General features: G+C 29.0%; 2 protein-coding genes across 2 annotated transcripts in view; one reads left to right on the top strand and one right to left on the bottom strand.

The window, feature by feature from the left end:
* LOC100212748 (non-structural maintenance of chromosomes element 1 homolog) overlaps nucleotides 1–20,828 on the bottom strand; it is a 45,723-nt gene extending 24,895 nt beyond the window's left edge. The window contains exons 1-4 of the mRNA XM_065801541.1: nucleotides 20,565–20,828; nucleotides 14,917–15,038; nucleotides 13,673–13,750; nucleotides 818–919 (exon numbers count right to left, since the gene is read on the bottom strand). Of these exons, the coding sequence (XP_065657613.1) occupies nucleotides 818–919; nucleotides 13,673–13,750; nucleotides 14,917–15,038; nucleotides 20,565–20,682 (420 nt within the window). The 5' untranslated portion in view covers nucleotides 20,683–20,828. The remainder of the gene's footprint in view (nucleotides 1–817; nucleotides 920–13,672; nucleotides 13,751–14,916; nucleotides 15,039–20,564) is intronic.
* On the top strand, nucleotides 3,169–5,868 carry LOC136082383 (uncharacterized). Its single transcript, XM_065801539.1, has 2 exons — nucleotides 3,169–3,435; nucleotides 3,536–5,868. The coding sequence occupies exon 2, from the start codon at nucleotides 4,265–4,267 to the stop codon at nucleotides 5,789–5,791; it is 1,527 nt and encodes a 508-aa protein (XP_065657611.1). The 5' UTR covers nucleotides 3,169–3,435; nucleotides 3,536–4,264; the 3' UTR covers nucleotides 5,792–5,868.
* Nucleotides 20,829–21,080: the final 252 nt, after the last annotated feature.

Below are 21,080 nucleotides of genomic sequence, written 5' to 3'. Positions count from 1 at the left end.
CTCACTTTTTCGAATAATAAAAAGAACAAACAGTTGCTAACATTCATCAAATTTATCTACTCAGTTCAAATATTTTCTACTCAAAATTTATTTTAACAATAATTTTAAGGTGTTTAAACTATAATTAAAGAAATAAAACTTTTTGAAAAAAGATATTTTCAAACACGAAATTTATCTCTTCCATCGTGGATATATATATATATATATATATATATATATATATATATATATATATATATATATATATATATATATATATATATATATTTATATATATATACTCTTTAATACATTTTGTCTTTGAATTGTGAATCACAAAAGGTTTTTGTGAAGATATTTATCATTTTTATCACTTGGTTATCTTTTAAACTATAAGTTTAGATACAGTAAACAAATATTTTTATTTGATTGAATCATTTGAAGAAACTATGATATAGCTAGAACAAACAGAAATCTTGTAATGTATTGTTATTTAAAACAGTATAAAATGCATATATTTATTTCCTTTAATGAACAAATAATATTTTGACACTCAAACTGCATCAATAATACCAAAACATGTATGGGTTTGTCAATGTGTGTGTGTGTGTGTGTGTGTGTGTGTGTGTGTGTGTGTGTGTGTGTGTGTGTGAGAGAGAGAGAGAGAGAGAGAGAGACAATAATAAAAATCAATAATATAAGTATTAAGTTATACATTTCAAAAATAGCTTATACCCTAAAAAACATTAAAAAACATTCAAATTTTCAGACATTTTAACTTATTTCTTTTGACCCTTAAAAAACTTTAATTAGTAATGCTTTTATATAACTCACTTACCTCGGCAATTGCAGTTGGGATTTTATTTCCAAGTTCAGCACCAAGGTTTAATATATCAATTGAAGAGATATTTCGATTATCAGAAGAAACTAAAGTCTCAATCTAAAATATGTAACTTTTAAATGCAAAATAGATTTTTTTTTAAATATAAAATAGCAAACTTCTAAATATTAGATTAGATTAATAATAAAGACTAAGTAATTTTTTCGGTATGATATCATCAGTGGCATTTCATAAACTAAACATGTGTATGTGAGTGTGTGTACATATATATGTATATGTATATGTGTATATATATATATATATATATATAGTATGTCAAAAAAGTCTATCACCCCCTGTTGATTTTTAAATAAAAACAAAATTTTATATGCTTAAATTTAGATTTTTTAACTCAATTTCTTTTTTTTTATATTGAATTTATATCAAAAAACATTTTTATAACAAGAAATTAATATTCTTATACTTAAAACAAAAATTATCCACTAAATTAGAAAAAGTGTAAGTCAAAAAAGTGTATCACCCCCTAATCATTTTTTAACTTTTCTGTTGTTTAAATTAGTAAAATTGCAGAAAATAAGCCAAAAACAATCAAATTTGATTGATAGAAATTATTCTAACTAATTTTTTAGCAAAGTTTGTTTTCTTTTTAGGTTCTTATTAAGAAAATTATGGCGAAAAGATATGAAATTCATGATTCAGTAAAAAAACTGATCCTGGAACACTATGAAAGTGGAAAAGGATATACAACTATTTCTAAAATAGTCGATGTTAAGCCTAATAGTGTAGGAAATATCATTAGAAAATATAAAAAAATAGGTACTGTTAAAAATTTGCCAAGAAAAGGTCGACCAGCTAAGATTACCCAACGCATTGATAGAGAAATTATTCGAAAAGTTGAAAACTTTGTAAATTCAATGCCAACAAGACGTCTTGCAGTCATCAAGGCAAAAGGCGCACAAATAGACTATTAACTTTATATTAGCAAAATAATTATTTAAGGGGTGATACACTTTTTTGACTGACACTTTTTCTAATTTAGTGGATAATTTTTGTTTTAAGTATAAGAATATTAGTTTCTTGTAATAAAAATGTTTTTTGATATAAATTCAATATTTAAAAAAAAAATTTGGTTCAAAAATCTATATTTAAGCATATAAAAATTTGTTTTTATTGAAAAACCATCAGGGGGTGATAGACTTTTTTGACATACTGTGTAGTCAGTTTAGGTTAGGCAGCAATCATTTTTTTCATATTTGATCATTTTTTTCTTTAATTTCTAAAAAAGCTGTATGCAATGAAGTAACCAAAAACATTTTCGAATTATAATGGAACTAGATTTAAAAACTTTTAAATTTTCAGGGTGGCCAGCAAAAGCTAACTTAAAATTCCAGGACATTTCCAGGACTTCTCAATCTTTTCTGAAACAGAAAAATAAAAAAAATTTTTTCTTCAAAATATGTTTAATATATAAATATGTTTTATACATAAATATAAATATAAATATATATATATGGGTCATTCCATGCCAAGTGGTGCAAATTTTAATGAGGTCCCTCATGGACCATCTCAGATTTTATTGAAATTTTTTGATTTTGTACATATATATGTTAAAAGCATTTTTTGAAAATTTTAGATCAATATCTAATATGGTTCTTGAGAAAACGCTATTTAAGTAGTGGGCTATTTTGCATAAAATTTCACTCTACAAGAAAAAAGGGTTTTTTCATCATTTTGTACAGCCAATAACTTTTGAACAAGTTAGTTTTATACTTTAATTATTATAAGATAGCAAGTGTGCTGTGGATACTTTGAAAAAAGAAAAAAATATTATTTCTGGCATCTTAACTTTTTCCATAATGGCGGGCTAAAGTTGATTTTTTTGTTTTAAGAATAAGTTTTTTTGTGATTTTAAAGACCTTAATCTTAAAAACTAGTTACAAAGTTAATACAAATCAAATTGCCTGCTGATCTACATGTGGTGGATAAACATTTTTAAAAAAATCAGTTGATTAAAGAGCTGCATTCAAAAGTTATAGGTCTCCAAAATGAGTCAGATCAAGATTTTCGTAAAATTGATCTGTGATGCAAAGCATCTGTTACCTAAGATGGCACTTTTTTTTTTTATAAAATTTTTTATACGCATCAATTAAAGACTGTTAATTAATAAAAGCCAAAAAAAATATTGGGCGCTTATTTATAACCCCCAAAAGGTAGTCTCTAAAAGTCAGGTAAATTTTCCATAAAAAATTATTACTTTTTAAAAGTTTAGTTATTGTTTCATTTAATTCTATATTACTAGTATGTCAATCTAAAAAGTACTAATAAAACCAAATAAATTGTTGTATTTTAGAACTAATTAATAATAAGTAATATGCCTGAGCTTTCTACTTGCTGTATTGGTAAAGCATTAAATGAACAGTGCTATCTATCTAATAAAAGTAAACGCTACCAAGAACTGTCTAAACTAAACCAAGAGCTTATTTCTTTGAGAAGCAAAATAAATCCCATAGATTTTATTTGTAGCTATCACGAGAAAGTTTACTTGTCGAGGTATGAGAATGAACATCGCAGGTATTGTTGTAATCCGTTGAACAAGCACGCAAAAAATGTGAAAAGTAAGTTTCAATATTTAATATCTTAATTTAATAAAAATACCTTAATAACACTAAATAAATAAAAAAAAAATATTTAATAATTATTTCCGTTATTTTTTAGATTCTCTTAGAGTTATCAGTCTTTCATATGCCAAAGATTTTGGTTTAATACCTGGTCAAAAAATTTGCACTAGTTGCAGAAAAGTTCTGAATTGCAAACATAATACAAAAGAAAATGAACTCCAAGAAAAAGAAATTTATGTTGACAACCATACATTAAAAGAAGATCTTAATTCAAGTATTGCAAGTTTTGGATGCTCACCTCTAAAACTTGTTTCAAAAAAAGATAGAGTTGCATATGGAAAGCGTAAAATTGATAGCATAAGAGCTCATACACAAAATGGCTGTTGCCAATGTGCTAGGTTTAGAAATAGCTGCACTTTGTGGAATTGAATCACCCTCAAAAAAATGTTTGAAAAAAACAAACACAGATTTAGACAATATTATGACTCAAATTAAGTCAAAATTTGAAAAAACATTGTCAAATTCTGAAAAAATCACACTTCTTACACTCACTCCACACAGTTGGTCAATAGAGAAAACTTAGAAGTTTTTTTTTACTTCAAAAAGATCTGTAGTACAAGCCAGAAAATTAAGTAAAAAAAGTGGAATACTATCAAAACCTTCTCCAAAATCGGGTAGAAAACTAAGCGAAGATATAATTACAGAGGTTGTTCATTTCTACGAATGCGATGAATATTCAAGGGTTTGTCCAGGAAAAAAAGAGTTTGTTTCAGTTAAAGTAGATAGTAAAAAGCAACATATCCAAAAGCGCCTTCTACTAGTCAATATGAAAGAGCTACATATTGAGTTTAAAAAGAAATATAATTATCTTAAAGTTGGATTTTCAAAATTTTGTGAGCTAAGGCCCAAGTGGTGCATTCCTGTGGGTGGTGCTTCTGGTCTGCATGCAGTTTGTGTTTGCCAGTACCATCAAAATGTAAAGCTCCTTGTACAGAAAATTCCTGGAATTTCTGATTACAAAATCTTATTAAAATTAATGGTTTGTAGCATTGAAAATAGAGATTGTATGCTGCATAGCTGCGATAAATGTCCTGCTAAAAAGGTTTTGTTAGACTACATTGACACTTTGTTTACAGAAAAAGAAATTAGTGAAGTTAACTTTTATCAATGGCAAAAATCAAATTACCAATGTACTTTAGTACCAGCAACTCTACCTTTAGATGAATTTATTGAAATGGTTTATGAACAGTTAGATAGTTTACGAGTGCATCATTTTATATCAAAAAGTCAAGCCACCTACTACCAACATTTGAAAACTAATTTAAAAGAAAATCAAGCTTTGGTTCTTCTTGACTTTGCAGAAAACTATAGTTTTCTAATACAGGATGCAGTGCAAGGTTTTCACTGGAATAACAGCCAAGCAACTGTGCACCCCTTTGTTGCGTATTTTATAAAAGATGGAAAACTTGATAGTCAAAGTTATTGTGTTATATCAGATCATCTGAAACATGGAACAGATGCTGTTCATTGCTTTATCGGTAATGTTATTGATAAACTTAAACAATTACAAACATTTGAACACATTATCTATTTTAGTGATGGAGCTGCATTACAATATAAAAATTACAAAAATCTTATCAACTTATGCTACCATAAACACGATTTTGACATGACTGCAGAGTGGCACTTTTTTGCAACATCGCATGGTAAAAGCCCTTGTGATGGTGTTGGTGGAACAGTGAAACGTCTAGTTGCACGAGCCAGTCTACAATCACTAAACGATCCTATTGACACACCAAGCAAAATGTACAGCTGGTGTGTTCAACACGTCAAAGGAATATCTTTTTTTTTTGTTGACAAAGTTTCAATAGAAATACATACTGCAAACTTCAATTTGGAAGAGAGATATCGTTCTTGTTCGACAATACCTGGGACACGAAACCACCACAGTTTTATCCCAATGTCACTTACCTCAATAAAAATAAGAAGAGTCTCATTTGATATTATTTGCACTAATGTGGATTTTTCTACTTGCAGAATTTATATTAATAAAATTTCCAGTTACTCACCAGGAGAATATGTGGCCTGCGTTTACGATGCTCAATGGTATTTAGGAAATATTCTTAGTATTTCAGAAGAGCATCAAGATCTTAATATGAAATTCATGAAAAAGTCTTTATGTAACAAGTTTACGTGGCCATGCAGAGATGATCTTTGTTGGGTACCTCTAATGCATATTTTACGCAAAGTGCAATCTCTTAAAGTCCAGTCAAACAGTGGAAGATTTTATAGTATTGACTTAAAAGAAATCAATGAGATTATTTTATTATTTGAGAAATTTAACTTTTTGTAAATTTTATTATTTTTGTTTATTTTCTTAAAAACATTTTGTTTGTTTTTCATTAAAAAAATTATTGTATTATAAAGAGGGGAGGGGACAGAAGGAAGGGGACTTTATCTATTGGGATTTAAAAGTTCTTTATCTAAAGGGATTAAAAGGCTTTAAGCATTGATATTTTTTAATTGATATTTCATAATAAATAACATTATATAATTCAATGCATTTATTTATTATGTCAATTTCAGAATTTTATGGAAAATTTACCTGACTTTTAGAGACTACCTTTTGGGGGTTATAAATAAGCGCCCATTAATTTTTTTGGTTTTTATTATTTAACAGTCTTTAATTGATGCGTGTAAAAAATTTTATAAAAAAAAAAAAGTGCCATCTTAGGTAACAGATGCTTTGCATCACAGATCAATTTTACGAAAATCTCGATCTGACTCATTTTGGAGACCTATAACTTTTGAATGCAGCTCTTTAATCAACTGATTTTTTTAAAAATGTTTATCCACCACATGTAGATCAGCAGGCAATTTGATTTGTATTAACTTTGTAACTAGTTTTTAAGATTAAGGTCTTTAAAATCACAAAAAAACTTATTCTTAAAACAAAAAAATCAACTTTAGCCCGCCATTATGGAAAAAGTTAAGATGCCAGAAATAATATTTTTTTCTTTTTTCAAAGTATCCACAGCAAACTTGCTATCTTATAATAATTAAAGTATAAAACTAACTTGTTCAAAAGTTATTGGCTGTTAAAAATGATGAAAAAACCCTTTTTTCTTGTAGAGTGAAATTTTATGCAAAATAGCCCACTACTTAAATAGCGTTTTCTCAAGAACCATATTAGATATTGATCTAAAATTTTCAAAACATGCTTTTAACATATATATGTACAAAATCAAAAAATTTCAATAAAATCTGAAATGGTCCATGAGGGACCTCATTAAAATTTGCACCACTTGGCATGGAATGACCCATATATATATATATATATATATATATATATATATATATATATATATATATATATATATATATATATATATATATATATACACATTACAGGCCTTGTTACGAGATTTCGCTGCGTAGCAAAAACGCGTAATGCATTTCTAAGTAACTCAACTCAGCAAATATATTTTGAATCGTTAGAAGTTATATTGCGTCACTAGCGTCTTTTCAAGTACCGCATTGTAATTAAAGTTATTTTATTAACGCGTTAAAAATCATACAAACAGTTTGTTTTTTTCTCACTATAACAAAAGTTACAAATAAAATCTAAGTTCTTATTAAAAAAATCATTTTTATTATTTTTTTCAAATATGAACTAAATTTTATTTTGAAAGAAATATTTTTTTCATGAAACGTAAAATATTTGTTTATTTTCTTATGATTTTATATTTGGTTTTTGGTTATTTTATTAACTGTTAATACATTTTTTCTTATTTAATTTGTGAACTCTTTTTAATAATGTTTTTAAACAATAAAGTTTTTTTTTGTTATTTATCAGTTACCGATAACATATTCGTGATCATAATTTATTTTCATAAATTAAATGAACTTAAAACTTTACGTTATGGAATTAACAATAAACAAAATATCTTATTAATAAAATATTTACATCAAAATAAATCGTGCATTTTTTAAACTTATTATGACTAAAAATAATTTTTATATTTAAAAGGAATTTATATATTTAATTCCTTAAGATAAAACTTGAAACACTTTTTTTTTTAACTAATTTTTAATAACAAAAAAAAAATTATGAAACAAACTGTTTCTTTAACAAAAAAATCTATTATTTTACAATTGTGGTTAAATGCTTTTACTTACGACTTTATTTCTTCTGAATAAACGTCACGTTAACGATAATCAAAAGATAATTTAAATATTCTAAAAGATATAAGTTTTTGCGTAGCGCAAAACTGCTGAACGCGTAGGCAAATCGCCTTTTCGCAAGCAAAATGCGAGCTGCATAGCGCTTCTTAACAAGGCCTGACATTAGGGTGATGCAAAATTTTTAGGTTAAAACTTTAGTTATCCTCAAGCTTGCCCTTGTTCTATATGACAATAGTAATTATTTTCCAAAATTTGAATCATATTGGATGATATTTAGGGGTTGCCATGCTTTGTCACATTTTGGAGTGAGGTTAAAAAAATAAAAATAAAATTTATTTTTTATCAATTACTTATTATTATGTGGTGGACTGTGGATGTTTAATGTTAAACAAACAATAATATAGTACTGTACTACTATGTAATTACACTAGGCAATAATAGATCAATCATTTTCATCATTTAACAGTCATCTTCATCAGGGTGGACTTTGATGCAATTGAAAATTCCTTCCGGTGAAGATCAACCAAATGAAGAAGAAACTACTTTTGGTTTTCATCTTTTCAAAACGCTTTTGTTGAAGGATGTTATAAGTGCTATGCCTCGTTCCGCGCAATCGTTGACGACCTTCATTTGACAAACCTTGTGCTTCATTTCAAGATATTTTGAATCCATTTCCCACTGTGAAGATTCTTTCATTAAAAATTATTCAGCTTTTTCTTTGCCATTCTTCAAAATTAGATGGAAAAGTTCAGAGGTACATTGTGTAACGAAGGAAGACAATGTATTGTAACAATTGAATGTGGGAGCATCAAGTCTTTTGAGAGATTTCTGTTTTGGCTGTTGTTTCAGGTTGTTAGCCATACCTCTCTTGGTGTTGTTGTTGACACAGGAGTCAAAGAAAGCCAATCCTATTAGATGTTCAGAAAAATACCACAGATGGTGATGAAAAGCTTTTGCTGCATTAATTGCAATTGTATGATTTGGATATTCTTGAATTCGTTGAAGAAGCTTGGCATCATTGAATGGTGCTCGTTCAGCTAAAGGAGCTTCATTCCAAAACTGTCCGTATATCCATACCACAAAAAGACTTATGTCTGTTATTCCTTTCTTATCCTTTGCAGTAATAACAAATTAATCCTGAAACAAATATATCTTCATACAATATACAGCTTTTGCCATCCAACGTACATTTTGTGTTGCACCTGGTGCCGGAAATTTTACATTCAACTCCAATGTTGCAGTTGATCCTCCAAAAAAAATAAGGCACAAATTCAAGAGTTCTAAGTAATCATCCTTGGGTTGTTGACCTTTAATTGCTTCACCATAATACACTACCATTTCATCACGAAGTTTGAGAAAAAAATCACAGTTATACAATTCTTTATTCCCTATAGTGAACACCTCCTTGTTGATTGCTGGCCATTGCTTCTGGAAACGGGTAAAAATTCCAACTTCAGGTTCTCCACTGCTTCCAATGCAGTCATGAAAATGTTGGAAAGCATAACTTCAAAGATATGGTGTCTGCATGCTATCCATATAAGATTCTGGTCAAAATTCTGCTCTATTATTGTGCAGGCACCAATGTTAAACCCAGTGTTGGATGAAGTAGTGTCAAAAACCAGTCCCTGAACAAGTTCTTCCAATTTCCAATCTTTAAGAGCCATCATGCAAGCATCATGCCCAGCAATTTTGATATCAGGTAAGAGCTTTCCATCCCAATGCAGAAGAAGTGGATCATCAGGAGAGAAATCAACCTTGTCAGCTGTAGTCAGCGCTTCACGGACAGATCGCCTTTCTCTGCAGATTGTGCTGTATGACAATGATAAATCTTTTAGAGAGTGACCAAGAGCCTGAGCAACTGTTCCGACCACGAAGAGTGCACGACGATCAGAAATATTAACATGATCAAGAGATGATACAACATTATTTGTTAGAACTTTCATCTTTTTTTTCGTTGAACCACTTGTGCTCAGTGTGCTGGAAGTGGAAGGAGTCTGATATTCATCATTATCTAAGGAACTTCAGCTGTTTTCACTCACAATGTCAACTGCTGATGAAGAAGAAATGAGTTCTGTTTTTTCCATAAGTTCTGCGTCTCGGACTCGTTTCCGTGCCTCTCTAGCTGTTAAATTCTGATCAATTCCTGACATGCAACAACTTAATGGATCTTCTTGTTGCTGATGTAAAAATGCTTTATCTTCATTGTTTTTCATAACTTCTAATGTATTTTTGGTTGATATATCAAAAAGTTCTTCAAGGTCAGCATGGAAAAGTCCTTCTTTTATGTGACAGCTGTCCAATTTTGATCGTCGGTGTTTTTTCAGCAACAGATATTCATAAATTTTTTTTCACTTTCTTTCTGCATTGTCAATTCTTTGAGTTGGAATTTTTCCTCTCTCCCATATAACAAGAACTGCTTCAATTGATGCCCGAATACTTTTTTTCACTTCTTGTTTCTCTTCTATATGATGGAAGAGCAACCTCTGAAGAACATCCCCTCTTGAAGGAAGTCTGGCAGTCGACAGAGTTTGTGTAGGTTTACCAACAAGCCACACCACAGCAGAAGATCTAGTGGTTGCCATATTAATTTCTATTCAAAATATATTGTTATATATATATATATATATATATATATATATATATATATATATATATATATATATATATATATACATATATATATATATATATATATATATATATAAAATAAAAAAACAAATTTGCAAAATTTGAGAGAATCACAAAATTTTACCAATGGTTAATTCATCTTATAAAACATGGCAACCCCTAAAACTGCTTCTTTTAGTCTAATTTTTGGTACACATGATCCTAGAAGATAAAGAAACACAGGCAACCTCGAGGAGAATGCTTTTTGTGAACTTTTTTTTTTTTCTATTACAATCTGAATCACCCTAATATACATGTCATAATATATTTTATAATAAATAAAAATATTTTGTCTTCAAAATGTTTAATATATAAACATGTTTTATACATAAATATAAATATAAATATATATACATGTCATAATATATTTTATAATAAATAAACATGTCGTTTATAGTATGGTTAAAAATGAGTTCATAAATATTTTGTACTGTGTGTGTATATATATATATATATATATATATATATATATATATATATATATATATATATATATATATATATATATATATATATATATATATATATATATACATATATATATATATATATATATATATATATATAAATATATATATATATATATATATATACATATATATATATATATATATATATATATATATATATATATATATATATATATATATATATATATATATATATATATATATCCAAAGTTTCTTTTCAGCACAAAATGTGTAAACTTTCTAATAAACGAGTAATAAATACAAGTTTCGACTATATCATAGCATCATCAGTTAAAATACATTAAAACGCTTATATCAAATTAGTAAAAGCCAAAATCTAAAATTGAAAAATTAGCATGATTAAAACTATTAAAACAGCTTTCAAAATCGAGCACCAAAATAGGGATAAAAACTCACATTTACAAACATATTCATTTAAGTGAAAGCTGTTTCAATAGTTTTAATCAATTTTTAAATTTTGGATTCGACCTCCAATAAACTTATATTAAAACCAATTATTAATAAACAAATGAACCATGTAAAAATGACAACTTCAATCTAGTTCCTTTTAACACTACCTGTTCTTTTATCTATTTTAAAACATTTGTTACATTTTTTAATTGCATTTTTAATGTATTTTTTATTATAAGGTCTCTATTAATTCAACTTAATTTTGCTAATTTGATTTAAGCATTTTAATATATTTTAACTGATGATGGCTATGATATAATCAAAACATGTATTTTATAAAATAAATGATTTTAACAAAAATTTAAAAAATTGTCTTATTTATTAGAATATATATATATATATATATATATATATATATATATATATATATATATATATATATATATATATATATATATATATATATATATATATACATATATATATATATGCTCAATTTTTTTAGTGAAATACCAAGCTCTTTAATTGTCAGTTCTTCTAAAATTGTGTTTCTAAATGAATTTGCTTTCCTAAGGATAGTGAAGTTTTGCATTTCTTTTGCTTCAATGCTTAACTTGTCAGCATCAGTTTTAAGAACTAAGATGTACTTTGCAAAATTTCCTTTCTGCTTCTTTATAATTACAATTTCTTCATCAATCAATTTTCTTTTAACACTGAATTGTACCTATAGTATGCCAACATAAAGCTTTTTAAAAGATCACTGGGAAGCTCATACTGATGAATAACAATGTCATAGGAATTTATGTGGTCATATACTATTCTTTGGGAAGTAAGAATAATTTCTTATAAATTTTCTACTTACAACTGCTTGTTAACACTGAATCTTTGTTCTATTGCTGATTGGCCATAAGATAAAACAAAAATGATAGCAGACTTTCCACAATGCTGAATACTTTTGAGTTTTGTGCAAATAGACACCAGAAAATTATTCTAAAATGTTTGATTTGAGGATCATTGTTACGAAAATTCATCTTACTGTTACCGATAATGCAAGCAATATGAAGGCTGCAATAAAAAACAGTGGAGTGACATCAATTCCATGCTTTATCCATACTTTGCAGCTATGTATTCATGACTCAACTTAGCCAAAAAACCATCAAGGAAATTTTAACTTTATGCAGAGGAATAACGACACATTTTAATCATTCACCAATAGCATGTGCAAAATTAAAATCAATTCAGCAGCAACTAAGTACTGAACCTCACAAAATGAAACAAGATGTTCCAACTCGCTCGAACAGTTCATTTGAAATGCTACAAAGAAAGTTTGAACAAAAAGTTCCTTTGGCCACTTATGCAGCAGAGTTTGATGAAAATAAACTTCCTACTAATTATCAATGGGGAATAGTCAAAAAACTTGTTTACATTCTTGCTCCATTTGAATACTTAACAAAAAGATGTGGTAGGAGGGACGAAACTTGGGCAAAAATTATACCATCTGTTCTTGCATTAAAAGTTTTATTACAAAAAGCTTGATCAAGTGATAAATACACTGGGATTATGACAATGATTGATGAACTAATAAAATCTGTTACTAAAAGACTTGATAAATTTTTGCTTAATAAAATGTTATGTGTATCAACATTTTTGGATCCACAATATAAATTACTTTATCAACATGCAGATGAAAATAACAGAGTGGATTGAAGAAGCATGAAAAGAAATGCAAGGAGCGCAAGATGTTGTTGACTCTGACTCCGACAATCTTCCAATAGTAAAAGCTCCAGCCTCTACTGGATTCCAGCCTCTACTGGATTTATTACCATTGATGATTGTTTTAAAGATGTAGCTTTAATGAGAACTGGAAGAAAGCAGAGTGAAAAACGTTTCGAGGCAGAAAGAGAACTAATAGATATTGAAGTTGCTGACATAATTAAGAAGCAAACAATATTAAGGTCTGCAATTACTCAAGAAATAGACAACTATTTATCTCTGCCTCTTTTAGAAAATACAGGTTGTCCATTTTTGTGGTGGAGTAAAATTTAAATAAATCAGGTCTCAAAAATAGCATGGGGGGGCCGATGTTTCGACCCCTGATATATCTATCTATCTATCTATCTATCTATCTATATATATATATATATATATATATATATATATATATATATATATATATATATATATATATATATATATATATATATATATATATATATCTTATACTGCTGATTATAAAATAATCAAATGTTTTTTTAAAAAAGCAATCTAAATGTATACTGAAACTTATCAAATCTTACACTCTTTTTAATAATTTTTCTAGAGAGTTTGAATCAAGAATGTTTAGATAAATAACCATTGCTGACATAATTTTACTGATATATTGTTTTTGTTGTTTGCAATAAAAAAAATTTTGTTTACTTGAGTATCCCTAGCATTATGATGAAAAAGAATAAATCAACTAAAAATAATAATCTTAAAAAAAGATTAAAAAATACTCTTACAATTTTTTGTACATACTCCATTTCATGTGGTGAAAGATCAGTTGCCACTTTTGAATGACTATCTTCAACTGTGTTTACCTATATTCAAAGTACTAATAGCAATAAATTAAGAAACAAATATCAAGCAGTTTTATCACTTGCAATTATTTAAAAATTTTACAAAAATAACAAACTCTTATCAAATTTTAAAGTATTAAAGATTAAAAAATAAAATAATAAAATGAAATATTATAGAAAGATTAAGCACTTAAATAATAATAAAATTAGAAAATAATAAGACAGCATAAAGATAAATATGTATTATTTAATATAAAAAATATTATTATTGTAATGGTAATAATAAATAGTGAAAAAAAATGAAAAAGATTTTTACGAACATTATTAAAACTATTTTTCAAGTTAAAAAATTTTCAAAGACTAGTAAACATAAAAACTATACACTTAACACTATACACTATATCTACACTTAACTATCATTTTAGGATGTTTTCAACTTCAGGTTTTGGCAAAAATGCTATTTGAGCTTGTTCGATAGCAACATTTTTGAGACCATTATAAAACAATGAATGTGATAATCATGGAGTCAGGAGCTATTCTATGAAAATAATTTGGGCGATGGTACCCACTGTGCCGGCACCTTTTCTTATAGAAATTTGCCGTAAGAAAGCATTTATTTGCGAAAAAGATGATATTTGATGTAAAAAAAAGAAAGAAAAAAAGTCCTAAATTTCTGAATTAGGACAGCGCCCAAATATGGTTGGCGCTGTCAAAAATGGTCTAGAATAGCCCCTGGATATATATTTGGCATCTCAATAAAATCTGATTAAAATATCAATAGTTTTGTTTATCTTAATTTTTACTAATTAGAGACAATTTTATATATATTAAAAAAGCATTTTAAATAGTTTTCAAATACAATGAGAGATATAACTTATTAAAATTCAACGTTTATTACAGAATTTAATATGATAACAATGCAAAAATAATTTTAAATTCTGCAGCCTTGAAACCTCATGCATTGAAAACTGCTATCAAATCTAAAAAATCTAGATAAATAATCCTTTTGAAACACAAGGTAAATATCATACTGATTAAATTGAATCAACATCACTGACTTGCATAAAGTACACAAAAATGATGAAAGTTATAGTGAATTAGACTAATATGAATAAAAAAAAAAATTTTTGTATAAATTTAAAAAAAAAATATTTTGATGAATTAGCAAATAACATAAAAATGCTTACCAAAGCAAAAAATACTTTTCCATTGTGTTCAGCTCTACCACGTTTAATCTCCATATATAAGTATTCTATTTGCTTGTTGATAGTGTATACAAAGCATGAAAAGTTGTTAGCAGGTGCACCAACTAACAAAAAAATAATAATAAAACAAAATAACAAAAATAAAAAATTGTTGAATCAAATTAATTCATTAAGTAGACATTTTGTATGAAAATAAACAAAAAATTAAACTAATCTTTTTAAAAAAATAACAAAATTTTTTTTTATTTCTCTTTAATATATTAATATTTTTACCACGTAACTCATCTTTTTGACATTTCAATTATCATTCATAATTGTTAATAGTAAATCATATTTATAATGGATTCAATTTCAAAATAACAGATTCTATCTGTTGATTAGCCTTGCACCCCTTCTTTATATATTAGGTAGGCGTAGATAATGCATTTATAATACACAGTTTCCAGTATAGAATGTTAAATGCTGAATCTTCTTGACTCAATACATAGGTTTTGGTTGTGTCTCTGTTACTAATGAGGCTACAGCTCTAAAACTCAGTTTTGTGGTTCAAACACTATGGTAGCGCTCAATAAGGCTATTTCCGTCAACAGCTGTAAAATATCAGAGTACTAACAGTGTCATGTTTGGCATGGTTGGTGTTTCTGTTCGTATTTTTGGTGTGCTTTGTCGAGGCCACATTTTGATCCCTTTGTTATGGCTTAAGGTTTATTAATAGTATTGAGGCAATTGCTTAGACTGTTAAATAGTGTACTGAGTACTATCTGTGCTTTGAGTCAAGTTCTTCAACAAATAAAAATGACTAAAGTACCAAAAACTAGTTAAAACAAAAAAAACATTATCACCAAGTTCTCTAAATCTATCATTCACTAATATTTGTGGTCTTTGAAGTAACTTTTCTTCTGTTGACTCTTATCTCTTGCAAAGTTCAGCAGACCTACTTGCTCTTTGTGAGCTAATTTGAGTTCGGCAGTCTCATCTCATGATCTTAGTGTTTATGGTTATCTTCCTTTATTTTGTAAAGACTCCACATGCTTAGCCCGGGCATTAACATTTGTAAAAATTCCCCCATTTGTCAGGAGATTAGGTTCACTATTAGAATTAGATTAGAATCCACTGACTATTCTTTTGTGTGCTTTCATTTAGCACCACTCCACTCTATCGCTTTTCTCTTTGTTCTATACTGCACTCTTTTTCAAGTTATTTCTGATCAAATTGACCCAAACCTCTCTCTTTATCCTTCAGCCATTATTGTTGTTCTTGGTGACTTTAATGCTCATCACACTGAATGGCTTGGTTGCTCATCACACTGAATGGCCCTAGTGTCAGTGATTCTGCAGACATTAAGGTCCACAACTTTTGCCTTTCTCAATCTCAATCAAACACAATTAGTCAACTTTCCAACTCGCTTTCCAGACAATCCAAATCATTTACCTTCTCTACTCGACTCAAGTCTTGTTTCTGATTTTAGTCAATGCTCAGTTTCTCCACATTCACCCTTAGGTGCTTCTGATCAGGGTTTAATCTCTCTAAAACTATTATTTCATTCTTCTTCATCATCAGAATCCCCCTGTCATCTTACCTCTTACAACTACCTAAAGTCTGACTGAGACTCTTTCCATGATTATCTTTGTGATAACCCTTGGGTAGAAATCTTTCATCTTCCTGACTCATGATTTCTGGAAAATCTTTAACAGTAACTATAATAAGAGCAAATCTGTTATTCCACCTCTCTTATAAGGTTCAAATTTATTTACCTCACTTAAAGACAAGGCTAAATTGTTTGTTAACCTGTTATAGTCTTACAGAAGAGTTCTCTGGAGCTCGTTTATACTTTCAAAACTATTTATCAAGTGCTTATCAGATTTTTTATCAGGTTGCTGAACAACTGATAAAAAATCTGGAAGACTTGTCATTTTTACAGTCCATGAAAACCGATCGAGGAGCAAGTTTTGGTTCTAATGACAAAAAGTTAGCGTCAAAACTTCAGCATCGTCAGAAGTGCTTAGAGGTAGAGACGTTGCGGTGTCAGAAACTGAAGCAACAGAGAAGTATTACTATTGTTGCAGGTAGTGCCAAGGTTAAAGAACTAATTAACAATGACCGCCCTGACAAAGCTGACTGCTAGCAGACAACATGGTATCGATAGTCAACCCAGAACTCCTTATCTTTTGTGATAAAATAAAAAGACCCAAATGTGTTGCCTTAGCAACTTTTCTAAAGATGACATTAACACAGCAAGCAGCCTATCCTGAAATCCTGATATCCGAGGCTAGAGGCGACATGTCAAAAGTCTGTACATCATACTCAACTGCTGACAAATCCAGGCATAAGGTTAGACAGAAGATAGCTTCAGTTTACAGGGAGCAATGGGTTGCTCTGAAGTTGTCAACTCTGCATTGGGGTTCAAAACAAATGCCATCACTGACAAATAAGAATATTACTCAGGAGCACCTTGCAGATCATATTGGGAATGCAAATGAGATGAAATTTCCTGGCGTACCATTGTATGCACCGGGAACCAATAGAAAATCTGGGGACTTAATTGCTGGCCGTTGGATTCCTGCGTTTATAGCGGTGTGGTGACTCTATCATAAACATGGTGTTTGACACGACCGCGTCAAACATTGGACATCTAACTGTGGCCTGCATTGTAATTCAGATGCAGTTACATTGAGCACTGCTCTGGTCAGGATGTTGACACAAAGTTGGTAAAGTAATTCTTACTAACGTGTTTGAAGATCTTCAAAATCACCTGAGGTAACATTGTTTACACGGTTTCGTAAGAATTTTAAGTACCTCGAGACACATTGGTCAGCATCAGAGGACTGTCACACTTTGATGATAGAGCGTTCGATCATACTGCAAAACCCTTCATTGCAAATGCAGAGGAAATAGTCTAGGTATTTCCAATTTGTAGTTGTCATTTCGTAGAGATGATTATAAGGAATTCGCAGAGCTTTGTGTTGTGTTCCTACATGGGAAGCAAGACACAAAGCCACATTCAAGAAGCCAGGAGAAGTCCACAAGACTAGGTGGATGTCAAAATTGCTTTATTGTATAAAGATCCAGGACAGAGAGGTACCCCGCCCAATTTTTTTTCTTATTCTAAGAAAAAAATTGGGCGGGGTACCCCTCTGTCCTAAAGAAATTTAGCAGAAAATCCGCGTTTTTTCTCAAAAAAAAACAACAACCCATATTTACCATAAAAAAAAAAAAAAGGTCCTTAAATTTTAATTTAAGCGCCCAAATACAGTTGATATTGTCAAAAATGGTCCAGAAAAGCCCCTGAGATCTGTCTTCTTGAGCAGCTGATTGCAGATCTTCCACGCAGCATGATACAACACAGCAACAGGTGAGCAAAGTGAGAGCACCATGCATTATAAGCCAGGGTCACAAAGTTCACTTTGCGAACTTTGTGACCTGGGCTTATAGTGCACGGTGGATAGATTGCAGTTTGATTACAGATGCTCTGTGCAATGACATGAAGCTCTTCCATTTATTCCTGCAGTGTGACTTAGTGAATGCAACTATCTCAATGTGTGCAGTTCATACATTCAAGCAGCATTTGTGGCATCAAACAGAAGAAATGGTACTGCTTGCTCTCTGGAGCAAGAAGGTTCTAGATGTTTAATGCCGTAAAGTTGCTGATCGCCTATTTGCAGTTAAGCCGGCATCAAACTTAAAATCGCCACAGAATCAATTTAGTTCTGGCTTTGGAAAGCCTGTTTTTCCAGTACTAATCACAAGAACGACAACTCTTGCTGATCTCGTGGGGACTGACTCATGGTATACATTTAAACTATTACAAATTAAGACCAATTGGTCAAGCCGCAATTACAAACATTAAATCACTCATTGCCACGCCATCAATGACAGCACGGAGAAGGGTGTGAAGCTGAGCTCGGATTTTCTGTCAGCATCAAAAACTGAAGAACACTACTAAGATGTGCTTCAAGTTGTGAAGCACGAACGTTGCATACAGTCTAACTTACGAGTGACAATATTGTGATAATGGTGAGCATGGGTGATATTGTGTAAGACGTAAATGTAAATTACTCTCAGCAATATAATGCATTTTGTAAACGATATTGTAATGTACATCCTGGTAATAGTTCGATCGCTACTGTTCTAGTGTTTTGCTACTGTTTACTATTTATTAACATAAATAGAACATTTTTAATCTGTTAAGTGCTTGCATTTTTTCATTTTTAATAAGTTGCATTTTTAATAAGTTGAAAATGCATTTTTAGTTAAGCTTCTGGAGATGATGGACCTTGACTAATGTAGCATTAAAAATAATAAGACAATGACTAAACCATAATGATAAAATGGTTCTTATGCATGTGCTTAATATTGTACAATATGTGCATCCTAGTAATAGTTCGCTATAGTAAAACTGCAAGTGTTGCTTGGGATACCTAGATTATGTCCAAATATTATAAAAATTTGGAAAACATCTATGCATATCAATAAAAAAAGAAACAAAATAAGGACAGACACCTTGGATTAAAATTTTAAAAAAAGGGGAAAAATGATATATTCTAATTATATATATATATATATATATATATATATATATATATATATATATATATATATATATATATATATATATATATATATATATATATATATATACACACACTCACACACATTCTAACTAAATAATTAAATAATAACTTAAATTTTATTTAGTTTAGAATAGTTTCAATATGATTGATTTAGATGTGATATCCGTTGATTTTGGGCTTATCAAAATTGTTGCCAATAATTTCAGGACTTTTTTTGTGATCCATAATATTTTTTGTTTAATCGTAAATTTAGTAATATTGACCAGTTTAATAATATTATTTAGTAATATTGACTAGTTTTAGTAATAAATACCAGTTTTGCCCAACGTAAATTTTATAACAAATTAAATATTTTTAAAAGCTTGTTTGTTTTAGAGTATTTTTTAATAAAACACAAAAGGTTTTTTCATTTTAGTTGTTATTTCTTTTTTGTGGTGTATGGTAGTATGTAGTTTATATGGGTATGTTATAGTTTTATGTATGAACATATTTAAATCACATCTAAGGTTAAATTATTGTGAACCAAATAACACATTCACATACTGTTCAATATTTATTCACATATTGTTAATTAACATATTGTTCATTCATATATCATTTATTATCACACATATTGTTTGCTAGGTTTAATTTTTGTAGTAATATTTGCATTAAAATTAAATGCAAATACCACCACAAAAATTAAATCTAGCAAACAATAGAACACATCTATTTTCAAGTATTTTAACATTTATAATTAATCAACTATTTTAAGAAATAAGGTTTTAAGAAACTTTTTAAATAATTAATAACTTAACTTTATAACAATAATACAGCTTGTTAATTAAGATATAGTCGTTGCCAATAATAATAAAAAATAATAACTATTTAACCAATGGCATTGATTAAATAGTTATTATATTTTTCAATTAATATGTTTGTTATTGCAAAGATTTATGTGTGCGTACGAAAGAACACTCTTTTAGTTGCATACCTGATTGTGGAACGTTCTCTATTTTAACTTTTACATTGTTTTTTTAAGTGTATCCGTGTAATAAAAAAATATCAAGCATAAGTTACCTGCATACTTTTCTGAAGCGTTATAATAGACTTCCAATGCCTCTGCTTCTGATAGAAGTCTTCTGGATATAAAAACTTGCAAGAAAAATCTATGGGCGTTGTTTATTTCATTAACCATGTTATAAAACTAAATATACATATAGTAATCTTGTTCTAAAACTAAAACTATACATCAACAAGAATATGAATGAAATAGAAATCACGCCGGCTTAACGTATTATTATTATTATAGCAGCATGGCTAGCAAGTGACCAATTACAACGGTAAATAATTACTGAAAGTTAAACAAAATTGCGACCAATTACTTCGATTTTCACACTTTTACACAGCGGACCAGATCGGATCTGATTAATCTCAAATCAGACCATAAACTCATTGGTCGTTATTGTGTTTTTTTTTTTTTTTTTTAAAACATCTTTGCTTCCAACAAGGCTGCAAGCAGCCACTAATTAAAGTTGGAAGTTACTGAAAGAGAAAAGATCAAGATTGTAGAGCAAGATAACGATTGACGGACGA

Source organism: Hydra vulgaris, chromosome 07 (genome assembly GCF_038396675.1).
Source record: "Hydra vulgaris chromosome 07, alternate assembly HydraT2T_AEP".
NCBI lineage: Eukaryota > Metazoa > Cnidaria > Hydrozoa > Anthoathecata > Hydridae > Hydra > Hydra vulgaris.
This window is presented reverse-complemented; position numbering and strand designations above follow the sequence as displayed.